Below are 22,071 nucleotides of genomic sequence, written 5' to 3'. Positions count from 1 at the left end.
AGGTACACTGAAATTCCTGGGTACTTTTGGAAAGTGTTATATTATAGTTTATTTATATACTGCTTTTTGGCCAAAAGGCTCCCAAAGCAGCAGTGAACAATATATTAATACACAGAAAGAAGTACAATAAATACAGTAAGTCAGTCATCAAAAGATGTGATAGGTCCCACCTACACAGCAAACCAGACAAAATATGTGGATTGACTAACCTAGGACTGTCTCACCCATCCCAGCCATTACCTTTCACACCCACCTTCAGCTCTATAGCCACTATCCCTCTCTTGTACATCAGGGCAAACAAGTAGACCTGCATGCTTCGTTTATCAACCCACTTGCTGGCCCTCCCTGCCCTACTACAAGACCCTGACATTACAGTAATAGGCTGCAGGAGATTTGATGCTGATACTACTACTACTAACACTAAACTCTAATGCCACCCACCAATCACACAGGATATGCATCGGTGAGCTGCATGCAGACACAACTTCACAGCATTCCACCTTTTGCTTGGAAGACAGGTTAACTCACATCCCTCACCCCTGGCTGCTCCAGGTTTTCACATTGGAGCAAGTTAACCCACAACCAGTTACCCAGGAGGACTGCTCTCCCACTCTCCAAAGGATTGACCCAAAGGGACGATTGGGCTGGATCATTGGCAGCAACCAGTTCCCTCCAGATAAATAGCTTTTCCCCTGGAAACCAGCTACTATTATGGCAGAGTTCTTGCTCTTCATGGGTAGGGCTAGCTAGCCAAACCTTCTGGCTCCTGAAACAGACTCCCCTTCTATTTATATTATCATTTATATTTTGTTTCAACAATTTATATATTGCTTAAATACTGCTCAGCAATTTGCAGGAGACAATACAGTGGAACTAAAAATGAGTTAAAATGTTGAAATCGGAGTTCAGTGAAAAAGCCTGCTGGAATAAAAGAAAGTCTTCAGTAGATGCGGATACAGCAGAAAAGGCTGGAAAGGGTAAGGTTGTTTTCCACCTCCCATCTAGCAATTGTCTTGCTACTGTTACCTGCTTGCCCTCTGAGCCAATGGCAGCCTCCAAATAAGTAGGTTTCCCCCTGAAAACCAGCTACACACAAGTGCTCTAAGGCTTCTCATTCAGTGTCACTATTAATACACTGTTATTTAAAAGAATTGGGGCCATTTTGACAGGTTTCTGCACAGTACCAATAGAACAATGAATTCATTAATTATTCAACCTCGAGTTATGATTTAACTCCTGAGATATGTCATCCACCATGTCATTCTCAGAGGCTTCGTGGGCCATGGCTTTGCAGAGCTTACAGGCCACTAAAGCCTTAGCCATGGCTTCCTCTCCATGTTGCCAGAAGAAGAGGGCCATCTTCTGGCGCTTCATTAGCACAGCCCACACCATCAACTCATGAAAGGGAAAAGGGAAATGGTTTATCTCAGGATCATCAAGGTCAATATCCACTTCCTCCTCTCGCTTCTTGGTTGTTTTTCTTCCCCTCCGCAATGGGACATCATCCTGTTAAACATGGGGGGGAAATACAATTAGACCAAATGCAGTTTCAACCATGTGAAGTTATTCTTAGAAGACATTAAAGGCCACAGTCACAACGTATCTTTATTTCACTATTATTCCACTCTAAACAGTCATGGCTTCCCCCAAAGAACCCTGGGAATGGTAGTTTGTGAAGGGTGCTGAGGATTGTTAGGAGACTCCTATTTCCCTCATAGACTACAGCTCCCAGAGTGGTTTAACAGTCAGTCCCTCTTCCCAGAGAACTCTGGAAATTGTAGATCTGTGGGATACCCAGGTTTAAGTTAGTTCCCTTGCTATAGCCACACATTACTTACAAGCTTGCTTCCTTTACTTTGTCTGAATATAACTACTCTCTCAGACAGATTGATCACATAACATTTTCTCACAATAATATTATCTACTACCTTATGTCCTTCATCCTAAAATAGATGTACAAACTCAGCCTTTAATATATCTGAACAATAATTAAGAAAGATGCCCACAAAACAACAATATAGCATTTCAAGAAATACATTGTGGATAGAGTTACTAACATCTCTCCTAACCTGACACTATTAGTTTCTTTTCTTTTAAAAATTCCCTGTTAAATACCTTGGTGGCCAAATTAAGCCAACAAAAATATTTTAAACTATATTCAGTGCTTTATGATATATTTTGCTTTAGAATCAGGTGAAAGTCGATTACATTCATCATGTCAACATTTCATACTATTACATCCTATTGTGGAAAGATGGAGTTCTGTGCTATTGTGCATAGCCACAAAGTTGAGGTTTTGCTATTAAGTTTTTTGCAGAAGAATACAGTAATCATGGCTTCCATGTGCTTATGTGGGTGGAACAGCAGACTGCACCTCTCAGATAGCGCAAAGAAGGGGAGCTTGTGGAAGTGTTTTCAGCAGGAGGGTTTTTTTTGCATGAATTGTCAGTTTAGGGAAATGGATCCAGATTGGGACCCCTAGTATGTGGGAGGTGGGTAAGGGGCTTTAACTTTTTGCTCCCTGTTATGGTTCCGATCTCATTGGAGGCCCCACATCTTCAGTTTGCACAGAAAAAAAAGCTACCACTGAAGTGATTGGGAGCCCCCCGCCCACTAACTGCAGGATCAATCTGGAGTATGGGAATGGCCTAGTTAATGGCCTCAGAACCCCCACAATCCGGATGGGGGAAAGGTGGAGATGTGCTGGCAATTATTGTAAAAAGTGAGCACTTTCAGGTTCAGGATTCAAATACTTACTTTAGGCATGCTTGAGGGCTTGGAAATACTCAATAAAATATATGACTTTTCTCGGTTGAACAGTAGACTGCTATACCACATCACAAACTGCTTTGGAAAGTGCAGTTTTAAAAGTAGTTGGTCATATCTCTTGTGGTATTGTGGGAGTCGGGGGAGGGGTAACTATTCAAGTAAACCCAAACCCAAAGCCCCCTTGGCACTTGGAATTAGTTGTGGGGCTCTTTAAATCCTGGCTAGTACCTGCACCATGAGTCACAGTTTGCCATGGATATATTTGGTTCTGATGTGAAAATTTACAAAATGTCATCAGAATGGATGACATGCTACTTACCTCCATTCCCAGAAGTTTCAGTGCTTTGGGCTGTAGGCAGAAGGAGAAATGAATAGTGATTACATACATACATACGTACATAAAGATATATATTTCATTATGGCAACAATCCTATACACACTTACCTGGGAGTAAATCCTACATAATCCCATGGGGCTTACTTTTGCGTAGATATGGACAGGATTGCACTGTAAAGCACACAGAAAAACCTTCTACATCCATACACTGTTCTGATTTTGGACCCCCAAAATATAAGCATACAGGAAAGCCTCTAGACCTAGATGTTATTAGATTATGTTTAATGGTAATGTATGTAAAAAGTCAATTCTCCTATATCATGGGATCTAAAAGAGAATCCCTCTTCCCATGTGTGCATATTTCTGAAGGTTTTTTTTTTATAGAAAATCTGGATCATTGCACAAAAAGCTAAGAGATGGTTAAATAGATAATACAATTTCTTTTAAATGCACAGGCATAAAACATTTGCTGCCTGGGTTTGTTTGGGACTACTGTGAGGTTGTAATTGAGCTTTTGTAGACAGATGTGATTGGAATCAGGTCACCAGATATAGCCCCAGCTATGCTCTAAACCAGGGATGTGGAATCTCAGTCCCAGCAGATCAATGTGGTCCTTCAGGTCTCTCTGTCTGGCCCTCAGAACTCTCCCGAGGCCATACACCCTCCTGAACCACCACCCCCAGCCATACTTTATACTCTCCTTGAGTGTTTTTGCCTGGCTGGCATGTGTCCTTGAACTCTGATAATGTCTCTTGCTTGGCTGGATGGAGGATAGAGAGCATGTGTGTGAGTGTGAAGAAACTAGCCTACCGTACAAACATAAAAATCACATCTGTTGCTCTGCCTCCTTTGGCGTCTGTCCCCTTGCACTACTGGCATGTGGCTCTTGGGCTGTAAAAGCTTCCCCACCCCTGTCTGCTCACTATTTGCCTTGCAGCAAACATGGTTAATTGCCCTCTCATCCCAACCACTTAGGAAACAAGTTTTGTTTTTCTTTAAAAAATAACAATCCTTACTCTCTTAGGGCCAAATAAGTTGTGATAGAGGGTTCGGAAGCGTTTTCGAGTATAATTACAGCGATAAGCTCCTCCCATCAGGTACTCAATCACCAGGCCAATATCAATTAGACTTATCCTATAATCTGGAGGTAGATTACCCTATTTTTTCAATTGGAATAAAAAGACACAAAACAGGGAGAGAAAAAGATAAAGTTGATTATTATGTCTATTACCCAGAGTTTTCTATAACTATGAGAGTTTTAAAATGAAATAAAATGTTAAGAAAACATAATAAAGTAATATTATGCTGGTTAATTAATTCACCTTAAAATAGATCCAACCGAAACCTGGATATTCACGCTTGGAAAGAAGACATAAATTAAATAAGAAGATGCATAAAAAAGTAGCAGTAACAGAAGATAATAAGCTTCAGAACACAGGATTCAGGTTCTTCTGAGAAGGAAAACAGGAAACACCACTGCAGAACAAAAAAAAGCATGAGGGCAAAGCATTTACCGGAAGACTGTCTACACACCTGCTGGACTTTGGCTGTGGCATGCAACCTGGGCCAGCCTACAACAATCCCTCTCGTGTTGCATGTGTGTGTACTTTGGCAACCTCCTTGGGCTATGTGTCTGTCAGCCTCTGTCAGGCCATTTCCCTAGATTTAAACCTGAGACCAGAAAAATGCTGTAGCATATATACCAACTCAACACTTTAAACACACATTTAAAACTCTTTTCCTGAATACATGAGTGCTCAGGAGCCTGCAAATCAAGATTCACAAGGTACCTTTAATTGTTCCCTAAATACAGCCTCAATTTTTGTTTTCTAGGGGGTAGGGAATGTTTTCATTCACATTACTAGCAACCAAAAGTGAAAAACGTTAGTGTCTTTCAAAAGATGCCCACTGTGTATAGGAGTTTCAGTTGAACTTTTGGCTGTTTATTGCATAGCAAAGAAAATAATAAGTATATGCCATGGAAGACATAGTAAGAAAACTGAGGTAGGCACCAAATGGGTCTGTGGTTGTAATTTGATTTTTCAAAGACAAACACCTAAGCTGTTATTTCTTCCCCAAATAAGATTCTCATTTGAACATTTCAACATTCTCCACTCTAAATAATAATTCCTTTAAATCATGTTAAAAATAGATACATTTCTACACAAGCTACCACAGTGCAAAAGTGAATCATAACGTTGCTCTGAATGAGCCAACAATGAATTTATTTTGCAGGTCACTTCTGAGATCTTACTCCATGACTTTGAATTCTCCTAGTATCAAACTAGATATGCTTTTATTTTATTTTATTTTTTATTTTATTTTATTTTATTTTATTGTTTATTTTATTGTTTATTTTATTGTTTATTTTATTGTTTATTTTATTTTATTTTATTGTTGAAATGCAAAGAAAAAAACACCAATGAACACTCATGTCCCCTGCATTTGTCTTCTTTTCAATAAATATGCTTCAGTAAATAGTTTGACCATTTTACAGTGTCAATGCAAAGGGCTATATGTGCCTCACAAATACAAAATGCCACTTTTGGACTATTTTCTTCACTCATGCATTCCAACACCTGTCTAGGATTTTCATGATGAACTGAGGCAACTCTCAGGACCAGTTCTCACTACATATTTAGTATTAGATATGGATACCAGGAATTTCTTGTCAAGCATGAGGGGAGCACATTTGTAAATCTGGAATGTGTCTCCAATTTAAAAAGTAGGAAAAGGTGATCAGCTTCTGATTCTGGTATCTTAAAAAGATACTCACCAAATTTTACTTCTGTCCTTTCTTTAGACCCATGGATATTTACTCAGGTATCCATACACTAGTATGAAATGTAAAGTGAGAATCAGCCCTAGCCTTTTCAGACTAGAGGGCATGCAAGGCAGTTCTAATAATGCCTGATCAACCAGTGAAAGTATATCTCTTCTGGCATTTGATCTGTTACACTGAGATCTGCTCAGGCACATACAGTTCTGAACAAGTTTGGACTGGGGTTGCAAGAAGGATTGTTGAGCTTTATTATGATTTAAAAAAAAATAGCAGCATTTTTTAAAATGGCCCTTTAAAGTATTATTTCATTTTGTTGATACTTCTAAGGCTAAAGTCCTAAGTACACCTTCTAAATTAACATGCTCAGCACTAAAATGATAGAAATCCAGAAACTGCAACAGAGACACTAAAATATTAATATATGCATAACCCATAGACAGAGTATTGGAACCAAGCAACAGGAAAATATCTACCTCCTAAATCATGTCCATAACAAGAGACAAAGAGCTAAGAATCTTGGAATGTTTATTATAAGAACATTAGAGGGCACTATTCACCCACCAAACTCCCAATTACTTTCCTTTTGTTAGTTTGAGTGATCATTAAAACATCAATGTGGCAAGAGTAATCATTATAGATCAACTGCTTTCCCTGCTTAATAACTAGAGGCCACCGATATTCATATATGAGACAGACTGCCTTTCATAAGTAAGCTGAGGGGGTCTAAAGGGCAAACAACCATTCTTTCCCATACTGGAAAGGTGTACATCATACAACAGATAAAGCTAGAATTCATGGACTGTGTGGGAACGCTAATTTATATCACTCATCAAGCTTAGTTGTTTTTTTTAAGTGTCAAATACTGGCAAGGCTAGTCTTTGCTCCTCCAAACCACTATATACTGAGGTCCCTTTTTATTGAGTTCTTTTAATGTTGTGCCTTCTCAAATGATAATGTGCATCTGTCCCTTTTGAAAAAAATGCAACAAGGCTACCCACAGTCTCTAGCCCCTAGAATTTTATTAGGCCAGGATCTGATGTTGGATTGGAGTTAGTGCTAGTAGGGAGACGAGAATAAAGTCAGGGTTATGCTGATGCGGTCTGGGAAAACCCATAGTATTTTTAAATAATAAAGTAGCCTTTTGCAGAGTAATAATATGGATATCCAGAAAAATACTATATATACTAAAAAAATAACTAGGTACAGTGCCTTGCAAAAGTAATCAGACCCCTGACCAATGCTCTCATATTACTGAATTACAAAAGGTATGTTGTAATTTCATTCTGTATGATATTTTATTTTGAAACACTGAAACTTCAAATCAATTATTGTAAGGTGACATTGGTTTTATGTTGGGAAATGTTTGTAAGAAACATAAACTGAAACCTGTTGCTTGCATAAATATTCAACCCCCACACATTAATATTTGGTAGAGCCACTTGTTGCTGCAATAACAGCTTTAAGTCTTTTGGGGTAGGTATGTACCAGCTTTGCACACAGTGTCGGAGGGATTTTGGCCCATTCTTCTTGGCAGATTGGATGTCACTTGTGGACCGCAATTTTCAAAGAGAGCCATGGATTGATTCTCAATGGGACTGAGATCAGGACTTTAACTGGGCCACTGTAGGCTGTTGTTGTTATGTGCCTTCAAGTCAATTACAACTTATGGTGACCCTATGAATCAACAACCTCCAACAGCATCTGTCATGAACCACCCTGTTCAGATCTTGTAAGTTCAGGTCTGTGGCTTCCTTTATGGAATCAATCCATTTCTTGTTTGGCCTTCCTCTTTTTCTACTCCCTTCTGTTTTTCCCAGCATTACCATATTTTCTAGCGAATCAAGTCTTCTCATTGTGTGTCCAAAGTATGATAACCTCAGTTTCATCATTTTAGCTTCTAGTGACAGTTCTGGTTTAATTTGTTCTAACACCCAATTATTTGTCTTTTTTGCAGTCTATGGTATGTGCAAAGCTCTCCTCCAACATCACATTTCAAATGAGTTGATTTTTCTCTTATCTGCTTTTTTCACTGTCCAACTTTCACATCCATACATAGAGATCGGGAATACCATGGTCTGAATGATCTTGACTTTAGTGTTCAGTGATACATCTTTGCATTTGAGGATCTTTTCTAGTTCTCTCATGGCTGCCCTCCCCAGTCCTAGCCTTCTTGACTATTGTCTCCATTTTGGTTAATGACTGTGCCGAGGTACTGATAATCCTTGGTAAGTTCAATGTCCTCATTGTCAACTGTAAAGTTACATAAATCTGTTGTCATTACTTTATTATATTTATTATATTATTTATTTTATTTATTAAATTTATATACCGCCCGACTAGCGATAGCTCTCTGGGCGGTGAACACAGAAAATAGTCTTTTTGATGTTCAGCTGTAGTCCTGCTTTTGTGCTTTCCTCTTTAACTTTCATCAGCATTCATTTCAAATCATTACTGGTTTCTGCTAGTAGTATGGTATTGTCTGCATATCTTAAATTATGGATATTTCTTCCTCCAATTTTCACACCTCCTTCATCTTGGTCCAAACCCGGTTTCCGTATGATATGTTCTGCGAACAGATTAAACAAATAGGGTGATAAAATACACCCCTGTCTCACACCCTTTCCGATTGGGAACCAACTGGTTTCTCCATATTCTGTCCTTACAGTAGCCTCTTGTCCACAGTATACGTTGCGCATCAGGACAATCAGATGCGGTGGCACCCCCATTTCTTTTAAAGCATTCCATAGTTTTTCATGATCTACATAGTCAAAGGCTTTGCTATAATCTATAAATGCCACTGTAGGACAGGCACCTTTTTGTTCTTGAGCCACTCCAATGTTGCTTTGGCCTTGTGCTTGGGATCATTGTCTTGCTGAAAAGTGAATTTCCTCCCAAGCTTCAGTTTTTGAGTGGACTGAAGCAGGTTATTTTCCCCCTGTATTTTGCTCCATCCATTCTTCCTTCAGTTTTAACAAGATGTCAAGTCCCTGCTGATGAGAAGCATCCCCACAGCATGATGCTGCCACCACCATACTTCACTGGAGGGTTGGTGTGTCTTGAGGCATGGGCAGTGTTAGGTTTGTGCCAAACATAGTGCTTTGAGTTTTGGCCAAAAAGCTCTGTCTTGGTCTCATGTGATCATAAAACCTTTTCCCACATCGCAACTGGGGCGCTCTCATGCTTTTTGGAGAACTCCAGATGGGCTTTCAGATGGTACTTTTTGAATAACAGCTTCTTTCTTGCCACCCTCCCATACAGGCCAGTGTTATGCAGAGCTCTTGATATGGTTGACTGGTGCACCATGACTCCACTCCCAGCCACTGAACCCTGAAGCTCTTTCAAAGTGATTGTTGGCCTCTCTGTGGCTTCTCTCACAAGTCTCCTTGTTCAAGCACTGAGTTTTGAGGGATGGCCTTTTCTTGGCAGCACCTGGGTGATGTGATGCAGCTTCCACTTCCTGATTATTGATCCAAATGTGTTCACAGGGATATCCACACACTTGGATATTATTTTGTATCTTTTTCCTAATCCATGCATGTGTATTACATTATCTTTCACTTCTGTAAAATGCTCTTTGGTCTTCTTTTTCCTTCAGATCCACAGCCTGACCAATGATCCTTCAACGGTGGGGGTTTTATCCTGACAATGTGACAGCGACTTTAATGGTTCACAGGTGGAGGCCAATGGAAAGGTAATTGTGTCCTCGACAGGGCAGTTTCTTTCATCTGGGTAAACTGGGAGCTTCCACAGCACAGGGGTTGAATATTTATGCAAGCAACATGTTTCAGTTTTTAATGTTTCTTACAAACATTTCTCAACATAAACCCAATGTCACCTTACAATAATTGATTTTGAGTTTCAGTGTTTCAAAATAAAATATTATACAGAATGAAATTACAATGTATCATTTGTAATTCAGTAATATGAGAGCATTGGTCAGGGGTCTGATTACTTTGGTAAGGCAGTGTATATTTAGTATTTCATCTTGAAAATACTAGAAATAGGATTTCTTCATTTCAATGAACATGCAAAATTTAACTCACAAATAACCATTATGATAGTCTGCTTTTTGTTGGTAACACTTAAGTTTGCATACTTTGCAGGAAACAGCAGTAGAAATAGGTCTGTGAAGACAGGAAACTTGGATAACCATACCTTCATTCACTTTTTTTTTTACTACAGTGTACGGGTTTTTGAGGTTCACAGAATTCTTCACTTATCCTTGAGCTTTTTGAAACTTGCATGCTGTCACTTACTGCTCTATGCTTCTCATTTTTGGCTGTCTAATTTGCATATACTGCAACATACCACAAGACACACAAATTTAAATTAATAATAATAATAATAAACTTTATTTCTACCCCGCCCTTTTTCCAATAGGACTCAGAGCGGCTTACAACTAAAAACAACACACCATTAAAACATACAAAGTATACAATTAAAGATAGAATTAAACTTTGAGAACAATTAAAACCATAAAACATACGTTAAAAACAGCAGACAAATTACTTATCTGTCTTAATTTTTACATTTAATGTTCAGTGAAATCAAGTTGATATACAGAGTTTATGCCTTTGCATATGAAATACTTTCTTTGAGATGGCACTATTTTAGCTTTATATCAGATCCCAAGAGATTACAGTAAAATGGAAACTACAGCTACCAGGCTTTAAAACGCATCAGAATTAGAACACCTATTACAGAAGAGTCATCTCTCTCTGTCACGCACTGTGAACCATTTGACTGTCAAAATAATGTTATGTTCCATTAAGAGGCTATTTTCTAGACTGCCATTCCATTTAAATCTATGCCAGGCTCTCTGATAGGTTAACTGAGGAGGAATGAATTTTGTTGCTCAGGTATGGGACTGCCATAAGCCGTCCAATGTCTTATAGCAAATAAAAAGGGTATCCCTAACGGACTAGATTTCTTATTAACGCCAATGGAATATTGCACTTGGTTTCTGTATTCATAGTTCACTGATTCCAGCCAGGACTTACTCTGATGCTTAGACATAAAAAGCTATCTTCAGAGTAGCTTCTAACAGTTTATGTATGGATTGTTTTTATTTACACCACTTAGAAATGCAAATGATTAAGTGGTATATAAATATTTTAAATAAAACCAAAAAACTCTTGGCATATTTTTGAAAGCTCCTTTAGTTTATGAAACATTTCTTGGGACTAAGAAGAACATACAGAAGTTAAAATTAAATATTGTGGAAATACATAATTTAGTTTCCCTGAAATGGTCTCATCAGCTGACTTAACAAAGGGGACGATATATTAAAAAGTGGTTTTAAAAAGGACATGGAGACAGAGGATGCTGCTGCTTCCAAAATAAGAAACAGCATAAAAATGATCACATACTTGAGTACAAATACTGTGCTACTTCTTGCAGCTCACAAAGAAAAAACAGAGAAGCAGAAAGGTTTAAATAATTATCTCTGGCTTTGATTCAGGTACTACTGAACATCCAAGGGATTTATGCTTGAGAACAACTGAAGTGATGCAAGAGGACTTTCAGATTTTCCAGCTGATACTCCAAGACTAGTTAATTTTAATTACTTCATAAATGACAGTGTAAAGGTGATTCTCAACAGAACTTGACCCATTCACACCATTTTCAAACATCTCCAATAATTTTTCCAAACATCTGACACTGTTTTGTTCCCAAATTCCTTTTGTCTCTCTGCTTTCCAGAGAACCACTTAACTGTTACTGCTGAAAGTGCATACCATTATTTTGACTCTGTTTTACTAACTCTCTTGAACCTATCTATGTATGTTTTGATGCAGAAGTGTCCCAAAATTTAAGTGAGAATGTGCCACTGATAGACTAGGATTCAGAGCCAAAGGTTCAGTGCATGTTTTTCAGGCTGCAAAGCCAGTTTTAAGAGAGAGTGGCCAGGTGTGTTGGAAAGCAACAAAGTACTTCATACCACCACCATTGTTATTTTTACAACTTTTAAAGAACATAATTGCCCTCCTACTGCTGTACACCATCATGCATTACTGTCTGTTTATGCCATCTCTGGAGAAAAGAAATAGTGGCTAGTTTTTCATTTCACTCATTGATTCATTGACATACTGAGAAAGTTTTATCTATCCGTTTTTTATACAATGCTCCACTCCCTTAATGGTTTTTAAAGTGGATTTTTTAATATAAAAAATCACTGGTTGATTTATAGTCCCTTCACCCACAAACTCAAGTACTGATACTGGGTTAGAGATAAACTTGCTTGTTAAACTGCACTATTTTTATTTTGTTTTTAACGGAGATGAAAGATTTTATAGCATATAGCAGATAATGCAATTGAAAATGTTGCAATGATTCAAGATCCAACACAACAATTATATATTTGCAATGTCCAATATTGACACACAACACGGAAAATCAGCATCCAAAATAGTATGTTAGGTATAAAAATACAGCTTACAGCATAAATCCACGTGGCATGAAAAACACCCACAATTCCGCTAGCAAAAGCACTATCCCAAAGCATCTAAAATCACTGAAACAGCAGCACAGTAATTAGTTAACTGCACTGTATGTAGAAGGTTGAGAGTCATTACAGACACACACTGCACAACTGAAATGGCAGAAGACAGGAAAAGACTCATACTAAAAGCTCATGCAAAACAGGGGCTGTCCTTAATGACAAGAAGCCACAGCATTACCTGCAAACTAATGTCCACCTCTTACCTTTTTGACATCTCTCACAAGGTGATACAAAGTATTGGATGGTCCATGTCTCTGAAAATGAACAACAATGGCAAATCAAATAGGTTTAAAATCATTTGACAGAAAGTACTGATGTGTCAAATAGCCTAACTGTTTTGGCATGGTTTATTTTTAAAAAAACCCACAAAATCCCCAAACCATCAACAGTATGGCAATTATATTTTTTATTGGTCTCGAAAAAACCACCACTCCTTAGATATACTAAAGGTTTTCACTGGAGAGAGGTACCACCAAATCCATACCACCGTTTTTCTGGATTAATCCTGAACTCAGAGGCCATGGTCTAAAGAAAACCTTGCCAAAAGGAGCAGGGACCCTTTTATTTATTTATTTATTTGATTTATATCCCGCCCTTCCTCCCAGCAGGAGCCCAGGGTGGCAAACAAATGCTAAAAACACTTTAAAACATCATAAAAACAGACCTTAAAATACATTAAAACAAAACAACTTTAAAAACATTTTTTTTAAAAAGGGTTAAAAACATTTTAAAAAAACATATTAAAAAGCAATTCTAACAGACACAGACTGGGATAGGTCTCAACTTAAAAGGCTTGTTGAAAGAGGAAAGTCTTCAAAAGGCGCCAAAAAGATAGCAGAGATGGTGCCTGCCTAATATTCAAAGGGAGAGAATTCCACAGGGTAGGTGCTGCCACACTAAAGGTCTGTTTCCTATATTGTACAGAACAAACCTCCTGATAAGATGATATCTGCAGGAGGCCCTCACATGCACAGCGCAGTGATCGGCTCGGTATATAAGGGGTAAGATGATCTTTCAGGTATCCTGGTCCCGAGCTGTATAGCGCTTTGTACACCAAAACTAGAACCTTGAACTTGGCCCAGTAGCAAATGGGCAGCCAGAGCAATTCTTTCAGCAGCAGGGTGATATGTTGGCGATACCCTGCCCCAGCGAGCAGTCTCATCGCCGCATTTTGCACCAGCTGCAGCTTCTAGACCAACCTTTTTGCAAATATTCCTGAGGCATTGCTTAAAACACCTTTTTAAAAAAGCAACTTGTGGCTACATTCCAACAAAGTAAAAAGAAGTGAATGGACTCTCATTTTTACTAAGCACTAGTACCAAAACTTGGAATTGAAGGTTTTGGAAATAAACTTTGGGAAAAGTTTTTGGGGAAAAACCTGAAGCACCATAGAACAAAGTAAAACTTTCTTGTGAGTAGAAATCTGAAGAATTTAAACTTGGTACTTTTAAAACAAGCAATATAGGTCACCAAGACAGCTCTGGCTGACTTCTTCCATTTGAAAGTATACAGTTGCAATATGTTGTCAGAACTATACCAACTTCCTTCTTGTATGACTGAAATACAGATAAAACTGATGCACTAATGTGAACCAGAAAGGACTAAGCCAGCTGGCAGGCCAGATCCTTAACTTCCCCAGCCCCCATTGGCCATTTTGACAAGTGGGCAGAGCCACCCACCTGCAAATCACCTTATGTCACCATGACATCAGGTGAAGTATTTTCCTTTGCCTGTGTGATTTGAAATCAGCTTATCGGAAGCACCTACAAACACTGCTTCCTTTGCATGGATGGTTTGAAGTCAAATTGTGCAGGCAAAGGCACAGGGGTTTGCAGGTGCCAACAATCTGCTGATTGGCAATGCCTGCAAACCCTATTTTGGGAGGGAGCTGTGTCTTCACCTGCCCCACACCTGACACCCGGTGTTGAGCAGCTGAGTGTGGCTTAGGGAAAACAGCCTGGTGGGCCAAATTAGGACTTCTGCCAGGCCTAATGAAGTCCATGGGCAGAGGTTCCCCACTGCTGGAGTAAGCCATGGTTCAGATATTTACCAGACAACAATAGACTGTATGCATGGAGAAATAGACCAGGTACTTCTCCCCTCTGCCATGAAGCGTAAGTAGTATGTGTTGTGGATGTACCACATAAACTGCAATTTTATACATATCTGCTCAGAAATAAGTCTTATGGAATTCAACAGGGCTTACTCCCAATTAAGTATATATTGGATTGCAGCCATAGAGGCCTATACATATGACCACCTCTTCTGCACAACTCTGTCTTTTAAAAGTGTGTGTGTGTGTGTGGGTAATCAAATAAGTGGGCATTTCACACAGAGAACCTGCCTCACACCTTATTTTAGGAGCATGGCAGCTCATGCCACTATATACCATCACAACCCCTACATGAAGCATGAAACAAGCATAGGAGTGCCGCTGTTCTTCTATGCTTTTAATAACCAAACAGGCAGAAATTCAACAGGTGCCATTTTTCTCTATTTGAGGTAAAGTACCACCTATTGACTTTTTTCTTGAGAAAAAGCTCTAGATAGGACTTCTGGAAAATTTGCAGTTTTGACTATGGCAGCATGTGTTTTGTGAGGAGTGTTACAGATAAATAGAATCCTGTAACTTTCAAATATCTGCTTTAAGACCAGACAACTGCTCTTATGTGACATCTTCAAAACAGAAATGTATGTTTGATTACTGTATAATTATGCAATTGAAGACTAAGCAGGTGTGCCATAGTGAGCTTTTGTTATAAAGATGCTTCAAGGCAATTATTAACTCATTTAAAAAGAATTTGAAGGAAGATGAAACAAACAAAATCAACAAACAGAAAATTTGTTTTAGTTTGACCCTACCGTATTGTATAATTCCTCTAGTCTGGAGATGGTGAGAAAACGGTGCATGCTTACTCCATTCTCTATGAGCAATTTCACAAAATCGACTCTGTCCAGTACAAGGGCATCCAACATTGCTTGTTCGAGGGATCCCACCTACAAAGCAAATAATCTGCTCAGACTGCCCTCATGGTCAATTGGATGGAGGCATCCACATGAACAGCTAGTTTTAGGGCAGAAAGGAAATGGAGCCAGTTTCACACCTCTTCTAACATCCTAAAGGGAGGTTCTAGGAAAACATTTCACACTTATGTAATGCCTTTTCAGTATAATCCTAGAACATTATGAGAAAATGAAATGAAGGCTGCCACAAGCAGTTATTGAAATCAGCTCTGCTCTTACCACTACAATGTTGACAGTGGCAAATCAAAAATAAAGACAAAAGAAAAAACAATGAATGGAAGTAACAAAATGATTTTTTAAAAATGGATGAAAGACAGAACAATGTGATTTTTATGAACACCTAACAAATAAATGAGGTCAATAATAGCAATAATAATAATAATTAGTATTGGAATGATCTGTCTTCAGCCTTAAGTGAAACACATAACTTCATAGTTAGGCAGAGAGCAGAAGTTAAGAGAAACATGGCAGTCTTCAAATTAATCTCTAATTTTGCTAATATAAAAACAACCATGTTCCTTTTTATTTCTGTTCTCTGCCTAACTAGGTACCTGTGTGCTTCACTTAGGTCTGGAGACAGTTCTGCGTAGTGAATACATTTTACATTTTCAAAATTGAAGGTTAGTTATTACTACTTTGTCTCAGAATCTTTGGTGTAACCTGAGACCTGCTGGCCTTGGCAGAAACTAATCCAATTTTATCTGCAATCTTCATCTTGAGACTGTGGCTATGTGCAAACATTTTATTCTAGAATCAATGGAGACTACTTGTTTTTTATGTGCAGTAAATGTACCAATCTAGATCTACTGCATATTCTTTTGCCCCTTAAAAATGCTTCTTGAGAAACTGATTTCCTTCCAAAAATAAAAGTTTAAGATTAATTCTGCGTTACCCTGCATTTGAAAACAAATGTTGGCAGTCCTGGCAACGGGGGGTGTATCCACGCCCGGCAATTGACATTGTGAGTAGGCATATGCTAAGCATGGATGTAATCATCCAGGGTCTCGGGGGGGGGGTGTCTCTTACTTTTTTGGGAGAAGGGTCCCAGCAGGGTCCCAATTTCTCCAGCATCCTATGAGCCAATCAGCATGGGAGGCGAGTGTGTTAGTCATTGAGAAGAGTCTTCTAACATGCTTCCTTGTCCTTTCTTGCTGATTGGAACCAATCAGAGTGAAAGGAAGAAGAGTCATTTTAGCAGCTAACACTCTCCCCTTTCATCCTTATTGGCTCCAACTTATGCTGTTGTGGGAGAAGGCATTCACAAAGATCTCATTCTCAACTCAGCAGCAAAAAAAGGGGGGGAGTGGCTGTGACTTTCATGAAGGGACCTTGGACTTCTGAATTTGCCACTACACTACTGATACTAAGATTGCAGCCACCACTTCCTTTTTCATTCACTTCAGGCATGTGCAGGGAGGAAAAGGTGTGGATAACTTCAAGGGTAGGGTTTTTAAATGCTTATCAAGTAACCACATTCACCCTTGTGTACAGCAGGATCTAGAATCAATCTAGATTGAAAGCAACATGTTGAGTATGAGTATGAATGATTCCAGATTGAGAAAAACTACATATTTATGCCACAAATGAGTTAGTGTGTATGCAGCCTTAGTGCAGACCTTATGGCAATACAGACATTCACATTACAACTTTCAGCTAATTTTTTGTTCTTTCTTTCTTGTTTTCCCCCCCGCACTTACACAGACTCCCTACTTTGGGTAGTATGATGAAGAGTTCTTGAGAACTTGAAAGTTGCTCGCTTTTTTGTGACATTTTAGATAGGTCCTAATAAAGGTATTACCCAATTTGAAATGTGGATTTTCAAAGATAAGATTCCTGACCTGTTATGCTATACTCTACAAGGGCCACTAGATGGCAACATGTCCTTTAAGAAGACTAACAGATCCTCTTTTCAATAACTATGGGGTGAAACCTTGTTCATCTCTAATATGTAATTTTGGAAAATGATTCTTTTAAAAATGATTCTTCCCCCTCACATTAAATTAAAAAACGATGTTAGTAGTTGTATATATACTGTACCGGCCACTGTTGCCCATAGATAAAAATCTGACTGCGAGCGATGTCTACTCTGTTCCAGGCTAATGCTAGACTCAGTTGATCTGGAGCAGATGCGTTTGCTCCTGTACAAAAAGATAAGGAAGAAAAATGGTACATTATTAAATACAATATGATGGGATCCTACTCTTTAAAACAGCTAAAATTAGTACTAGTTTTCATATTAGCCAAAGCTGCCTGCTGGATTAGACTACAGCTGGGGTGGGGAACCTCAGATGTTGCAACTCCCATTTCCCCTGAACATTGGGCCTGCTGGCTGGGGCTGATGGGAGCTGGACTCCAACAACACCTGAAGGGTCACAGGTTCCTAGAATAAGTAGGAGCACTCTCAGAATTTCCCTTTTCTTTATCCATCCCTTCTTACAACACAAAACATAAGAGAGACCAATGAGTAGCTGAAGGAAATAACTCCCCTTTTTAAATATTAAAAGACATTATGTGCAACTGAATTGCTTTTTAAGATGTTTTTAAAGCTTTGTTGTTGTTGTTTAAATTTTTTTTGTTTTAATATATTTTATCTGTTTTTATGAAGTTTTATAGTGTCTTTAGTGTTTTTGTTTGCCGCCCTAGGCTCCTACTGGGAGAAAGGGTGGGATATAAATTTAATTATTATTATTATCAACAACAACAACAAATCTTCAACAAGGTGTTTTATCCACTAAGAGGCACTTCATGAATTCATAGACCAACTGTCCCAACCTGAGATGTGAAGAAGTGCCAAGAATAGGTTACCTGCTCTGCTATAGAATCCCTCCTTAAAGCGTTCCCTGTGGCTTCTCTCCTTACAGCAAACTCTGTAACTGGGGCTACTTGACCTGGGCCAATCATAAGCCTGCCTGACCAATTAATCTCAGTGCAGATCTTATGGCCAATACAGACACTCAGGTTATAGCCTAGTTTACCTTACCGTGATTGTTTTAGATTTCCTTACCATTAGCTGCAGGCCTAGCTAGTAAGCAGACTCCTCCCTTCCAGCCTCCCAGGGATACATTTATAGCCATCTTAAGCCTCAAATTAGCATCTAGTTTGTTTCAAAAATAACTATGTAAAATATTTACTTCATCATGGCCAGGGAGAGGTCCCATTATATCTCTGGGCAGCCTTGCAGCTTTGCAGTGTTACCAAGTTGTATGGCTTGTGCAGGATTGCAAAACTCAGCAGTGTAATAGGCTCTGTTACACCCAGGCTTTTCCCCAACAATGCCTATGAAAAGGGCCCAGAATGTGCTACCTCATATTTGTTACTCTACTTTCAGTGCACTCCTGCTCCAGTTCTAGGATCCCAATGAAATCTCTGCCATGTGGTGTGGGTGGCTCTCAAAGGATGACTCGTACAGAGATGTAGGCCTATATTGTTTTTTATTTTAGCACACACACAACATGGCTCCTGCTGTAAGCTCTCCTTTCTGAACTTCAACACTGCCTAAGAGGTAGGCCCTCTGTTGGAGTGATGTAACTGGACTTAAAGGGACAGTATCACCAGTTGTAGTCAGTCTTCCCTTCCCAGGTTTTACTTTTAATATTTTTCATTTTGTTCCTATCTTTTGGTAAGCGTTTGGTTTTGAATATCTATTATTTTTATCTTTTAAAATAATAAAGACAAGTTATATCCTGCTGACCTCTTACAGCTTCCTGCTTTATTTTATTCAATCAAATCAATCCAATTTTATTGTATGGTCATAGACCCAATACGCCATTGATTTAACTAGAAAGTTTAAAACATATACTATAAAATAGGAGGTGACAAAACACATGGTAATACAGCATTAAAATTAAACCTTGGTATCTAAAAAGAGAAGATTCTTCTTGTGTGTAGTTTGAGCAGCGAAAATTAATTTAGCTACAGATAGGGTAATTGCCTTATCTGTACTGGCCAGAAAATATTTCAGTAGGCAGTCTGCATGGCTACCAGGGAAGTTTTTTATGATGGGGTCTAAGTATCTAGAGCGTTCAGTGCTATAAAAGGTGCAGACAAAGAAGACATGAGACAATGATTTGATGTCTGAATGCCTACAGGGACATAAGCAGAATTTGTAAGGAATGCCCTGATGGCGGCCTTCTAAAAGTGAGGAAGAAAGGCAGTTGAATCTAGCCCTAGAGAAGGCTAGCTGGAATTTGGGTGTAATCAGGTTTTCCAGATATAAAGCGGAGTTGGGGAACATGAATCTTAAATCTGAGTAGATTGGGGAACAAGTTTTGGCAGCGTTTGACATTGAACATTGGAAGTCTACATCTTTGATCCGAGTCTTGATGGTCCGTTTGGCTACTTTGGGATCTAGGGATGATAGAAAATCCAATGAGAAACCCAGCCTGGCCAATTTAGTATGGAATGTTTAGTATGGAATGAGCTGGAAAAGACATCTTTCCAGAGTACATGTAGGTATCCGGAGGAGGGGCCTGCATAAGCTAATTTGGTCCAGTATCTAAAGGCTAAAGACCAGGCTAGGCATTCAAGTGATGACAGGCCAGTCTCTAAACGAAGGCCAGCAGCCGGGACACATCGAGAGACGCCAAAAATTGATCGTAGGAAAGTTGATAAAATTGATTCAGCAATGGAATTAAAGCTCCGAGCCCAGAGTGGAACACCATAGAGCAGTTGGGAAAAGATCTTAGATTTGAATACCTGGCTGGCAGCAGGTATATACTGCCCGCCCGTGGTGTAAAAGTAATGAAGGATGGCCTTTGATGTGTTCCGCGCCATCTGGACAGCAGAGTGTATGTGTGTTGCCCAGGAAAGAGGAGTGGAACGTAACACCCAAATATCTATATTGCCTAACCTGGGCTATCTTCCGGGCATTGATTGACCAGTCGGACACAGATAAACATCTAGAAAAAACCAGGATTTTAGTTTTGCTAAAATTTATGGTTAATGAGTTTGCAGAACAGTATGACATAAAGGTGCGGAAAAGCCGTTTGAGTCCTATTTTGGTCAGAGACAAGAGGGCGGCATCATCTGCATAAAGCAGCAAAGGGCAATTTTGATCGGCCACCTTGGGGGGATGAAAATCGGGAGAATGATAACTTATGCTCAGGTCATTCAAAAAAAGATTAAAGAGTAAAGGGGCTAGAATACAGCCCTGTCCAGCCCCTTTAGTAGCAGGGATAGGATTTGTTAAAAGTTCCGTCAGCGCCACATCATACTTGAAGGGTTGTGGATCGATGTAAATGATAAATGAGGAAGAGGAGTCTCCTGTCCATATTTGTTCTGACAAGTTTAGCCCATAACTTATCTCTGGGAATAATAATAATAATAATAATAATAATAATATTTAATTTGTGTGTCGCCTATCTGGCAGATAGCCACTCTAGGCGACGTACATTAAAATGGGATAAAATACAATAGTATCAAATGCAGTCACATTAATCTCAATAAATAAAATACTGGACAGTCATCAGTACATTTATAAAAACATTTACATATACAGCATATAATAGATGACAAAATCATGGGGATTAACCCATCCCAAAGATCTCAAAGGCCTGTTGAAATAGCCACGTCTTCAGGGCCTTGCGGAATACATCCAGGGAAGGGGCATGTCGGAGATCAAACGGGAGGGAGTTCCAGAGAGTGGGGGCCACCACAGAAAAAGCCCTCTCCCTAGTACCCACCAACCTAGCTGTTGGAATCAAAGGCGGATTTAAGATCAATGAAAGCAGCAAACAGATCATTTCCCAGGGGGCTCATATATTTTTCAGCCAGGTGGTTTAGTAATATGCAGTGATCAAGGGTAGATCTGCCTTTCCTGAAACCTGCCTGTTCCCGACCCAGAATGTTCTCCTCCTCTAGCCAGCAGTTCAGTCTGATATTTAGGTAGCTGGCATACAGCTTACCCACTACCGACAATAAGCTGATAGGTCTATAGTTTGAGGGGTCATCTCTGGCCCCTTTCTTAAAGGTTGCTGGAAGATGGCAGCGGTGAGCCTGGCTGCACATGAAATGGCTCCCGAATGCTGCTGAGCTTTTTTCTCTAATTAAGGTGAGCCTTAACCTTGGCATGCAACTGTAAATTACCCCAAACAGCCTCAACAGCTTGTTTACTTACTGAAGCAACAGAGGACGACGGCGAAAGAATTTCGGAGGAGATAATTAGAAAAACGCCTAGAGAACTTTGAGAGCTGTCGAGAAAACTCCTCTCTCACCCCCCCTCAGAGAGATAACTCCCTCGAAGCAGTTGATAACTCTCTTGAGGCAGCTGATAAATCGTATAGCTGGGTGTAACAGTGATCCCAAAACTTCCCTTTAGACTCAATCTGGGGGGGCTCCCATCATTTGCTGCTGTAACGATAACCGAGGCCAGGCCTCCTCCCTAATTAATCTTCGGATCTAATATGGTCCTTACACGCCTCGCAAGCAAGATGCTGGGGGTATCTATTCCCTCTCCTATTGCCCTCCCAATGAAAATAGGGAAAAGACAAATGAAAATCCGCTTAATTTTATTATTATTTATATAGTGCTTATAGCATTTATAGTATTTGAGGTGCTAAGTGTTTGGTAATGTTGCCTCAAATAAAGCTGTGTGCACTGATTTTTACCTAGCACAGATAAGATCAAAGTGGAAATTGAAAAAGAAACATACTTTAAGCTAA

The 22,071-nt window shown here is 39.3% G+C and overlaps 1 protein-coding gene across 2 annotated transcripts in view; it reads right to left on the bottom strand.

The window, feature by feature from the left end:
- TRPM3 (transient receptor potential cation channel subfamily M member 3) overlaps positions 1-22,071 on the bottom strand; it is a 550,216-nt gene that overhangs the window by 56,925 nt on the left and 471,220 nt on the right. Inside the window, exons 10-16 of one of the 2 annotated variants that reach the window (XM_061628153.1) lie at positions 17,450-17,550; positions 15,251-15,385; positions 12,592-12,642; positions 4,428-4,463; positions 4,122-4,262; positions 3,089-3,118; positions 1,217-1,506 (exon numbers count right to left, since the gene is read on the bottom strand). In XM_061628153.1, coding sequence (XP_061484137.1) covers positions 1,217-1,506; positions 3,089-3,118; positions 4,122-4,262; positions 4,428-4,463; positions 12,592-12,642; positions 15,251-15,385; positions 17,450-17,550 — 784 coding nt within the window. The remainder of the gene's footprint in view (positions 1-1,216; positions 1,507-3,088; positions 3,119-4,121; positions 4,263-4,427; positions 4,464-12,591; positions 12,643-15,250; positions 15,386-17,449; positions 17,551-22,071) is intronic. The other variant, XM_061628145.1, reaches the window with a different exon arrangement.

Source organism: Rhineura floridana, chromosome 1 (assembly GCF_030035675.1).
Source record: "Rhineura floridana isolate rRhiFlo1 chromosome 1, rRhiFlo1.hap2, whole genome shotgun sequence".
NCBI classification, from domain to species: domain Eukaryota; kingdom Metazoa; phylum Chordata; class Lepidosauria; order Squamata; family Rhineuridae; genus Rhineura; species Rhineura floridana.
The sequence above is the reverse complement of the archived record's forward strand: the minus strand, read 5'-3'. Positions and strand labels throughout refer to the sequence as shown.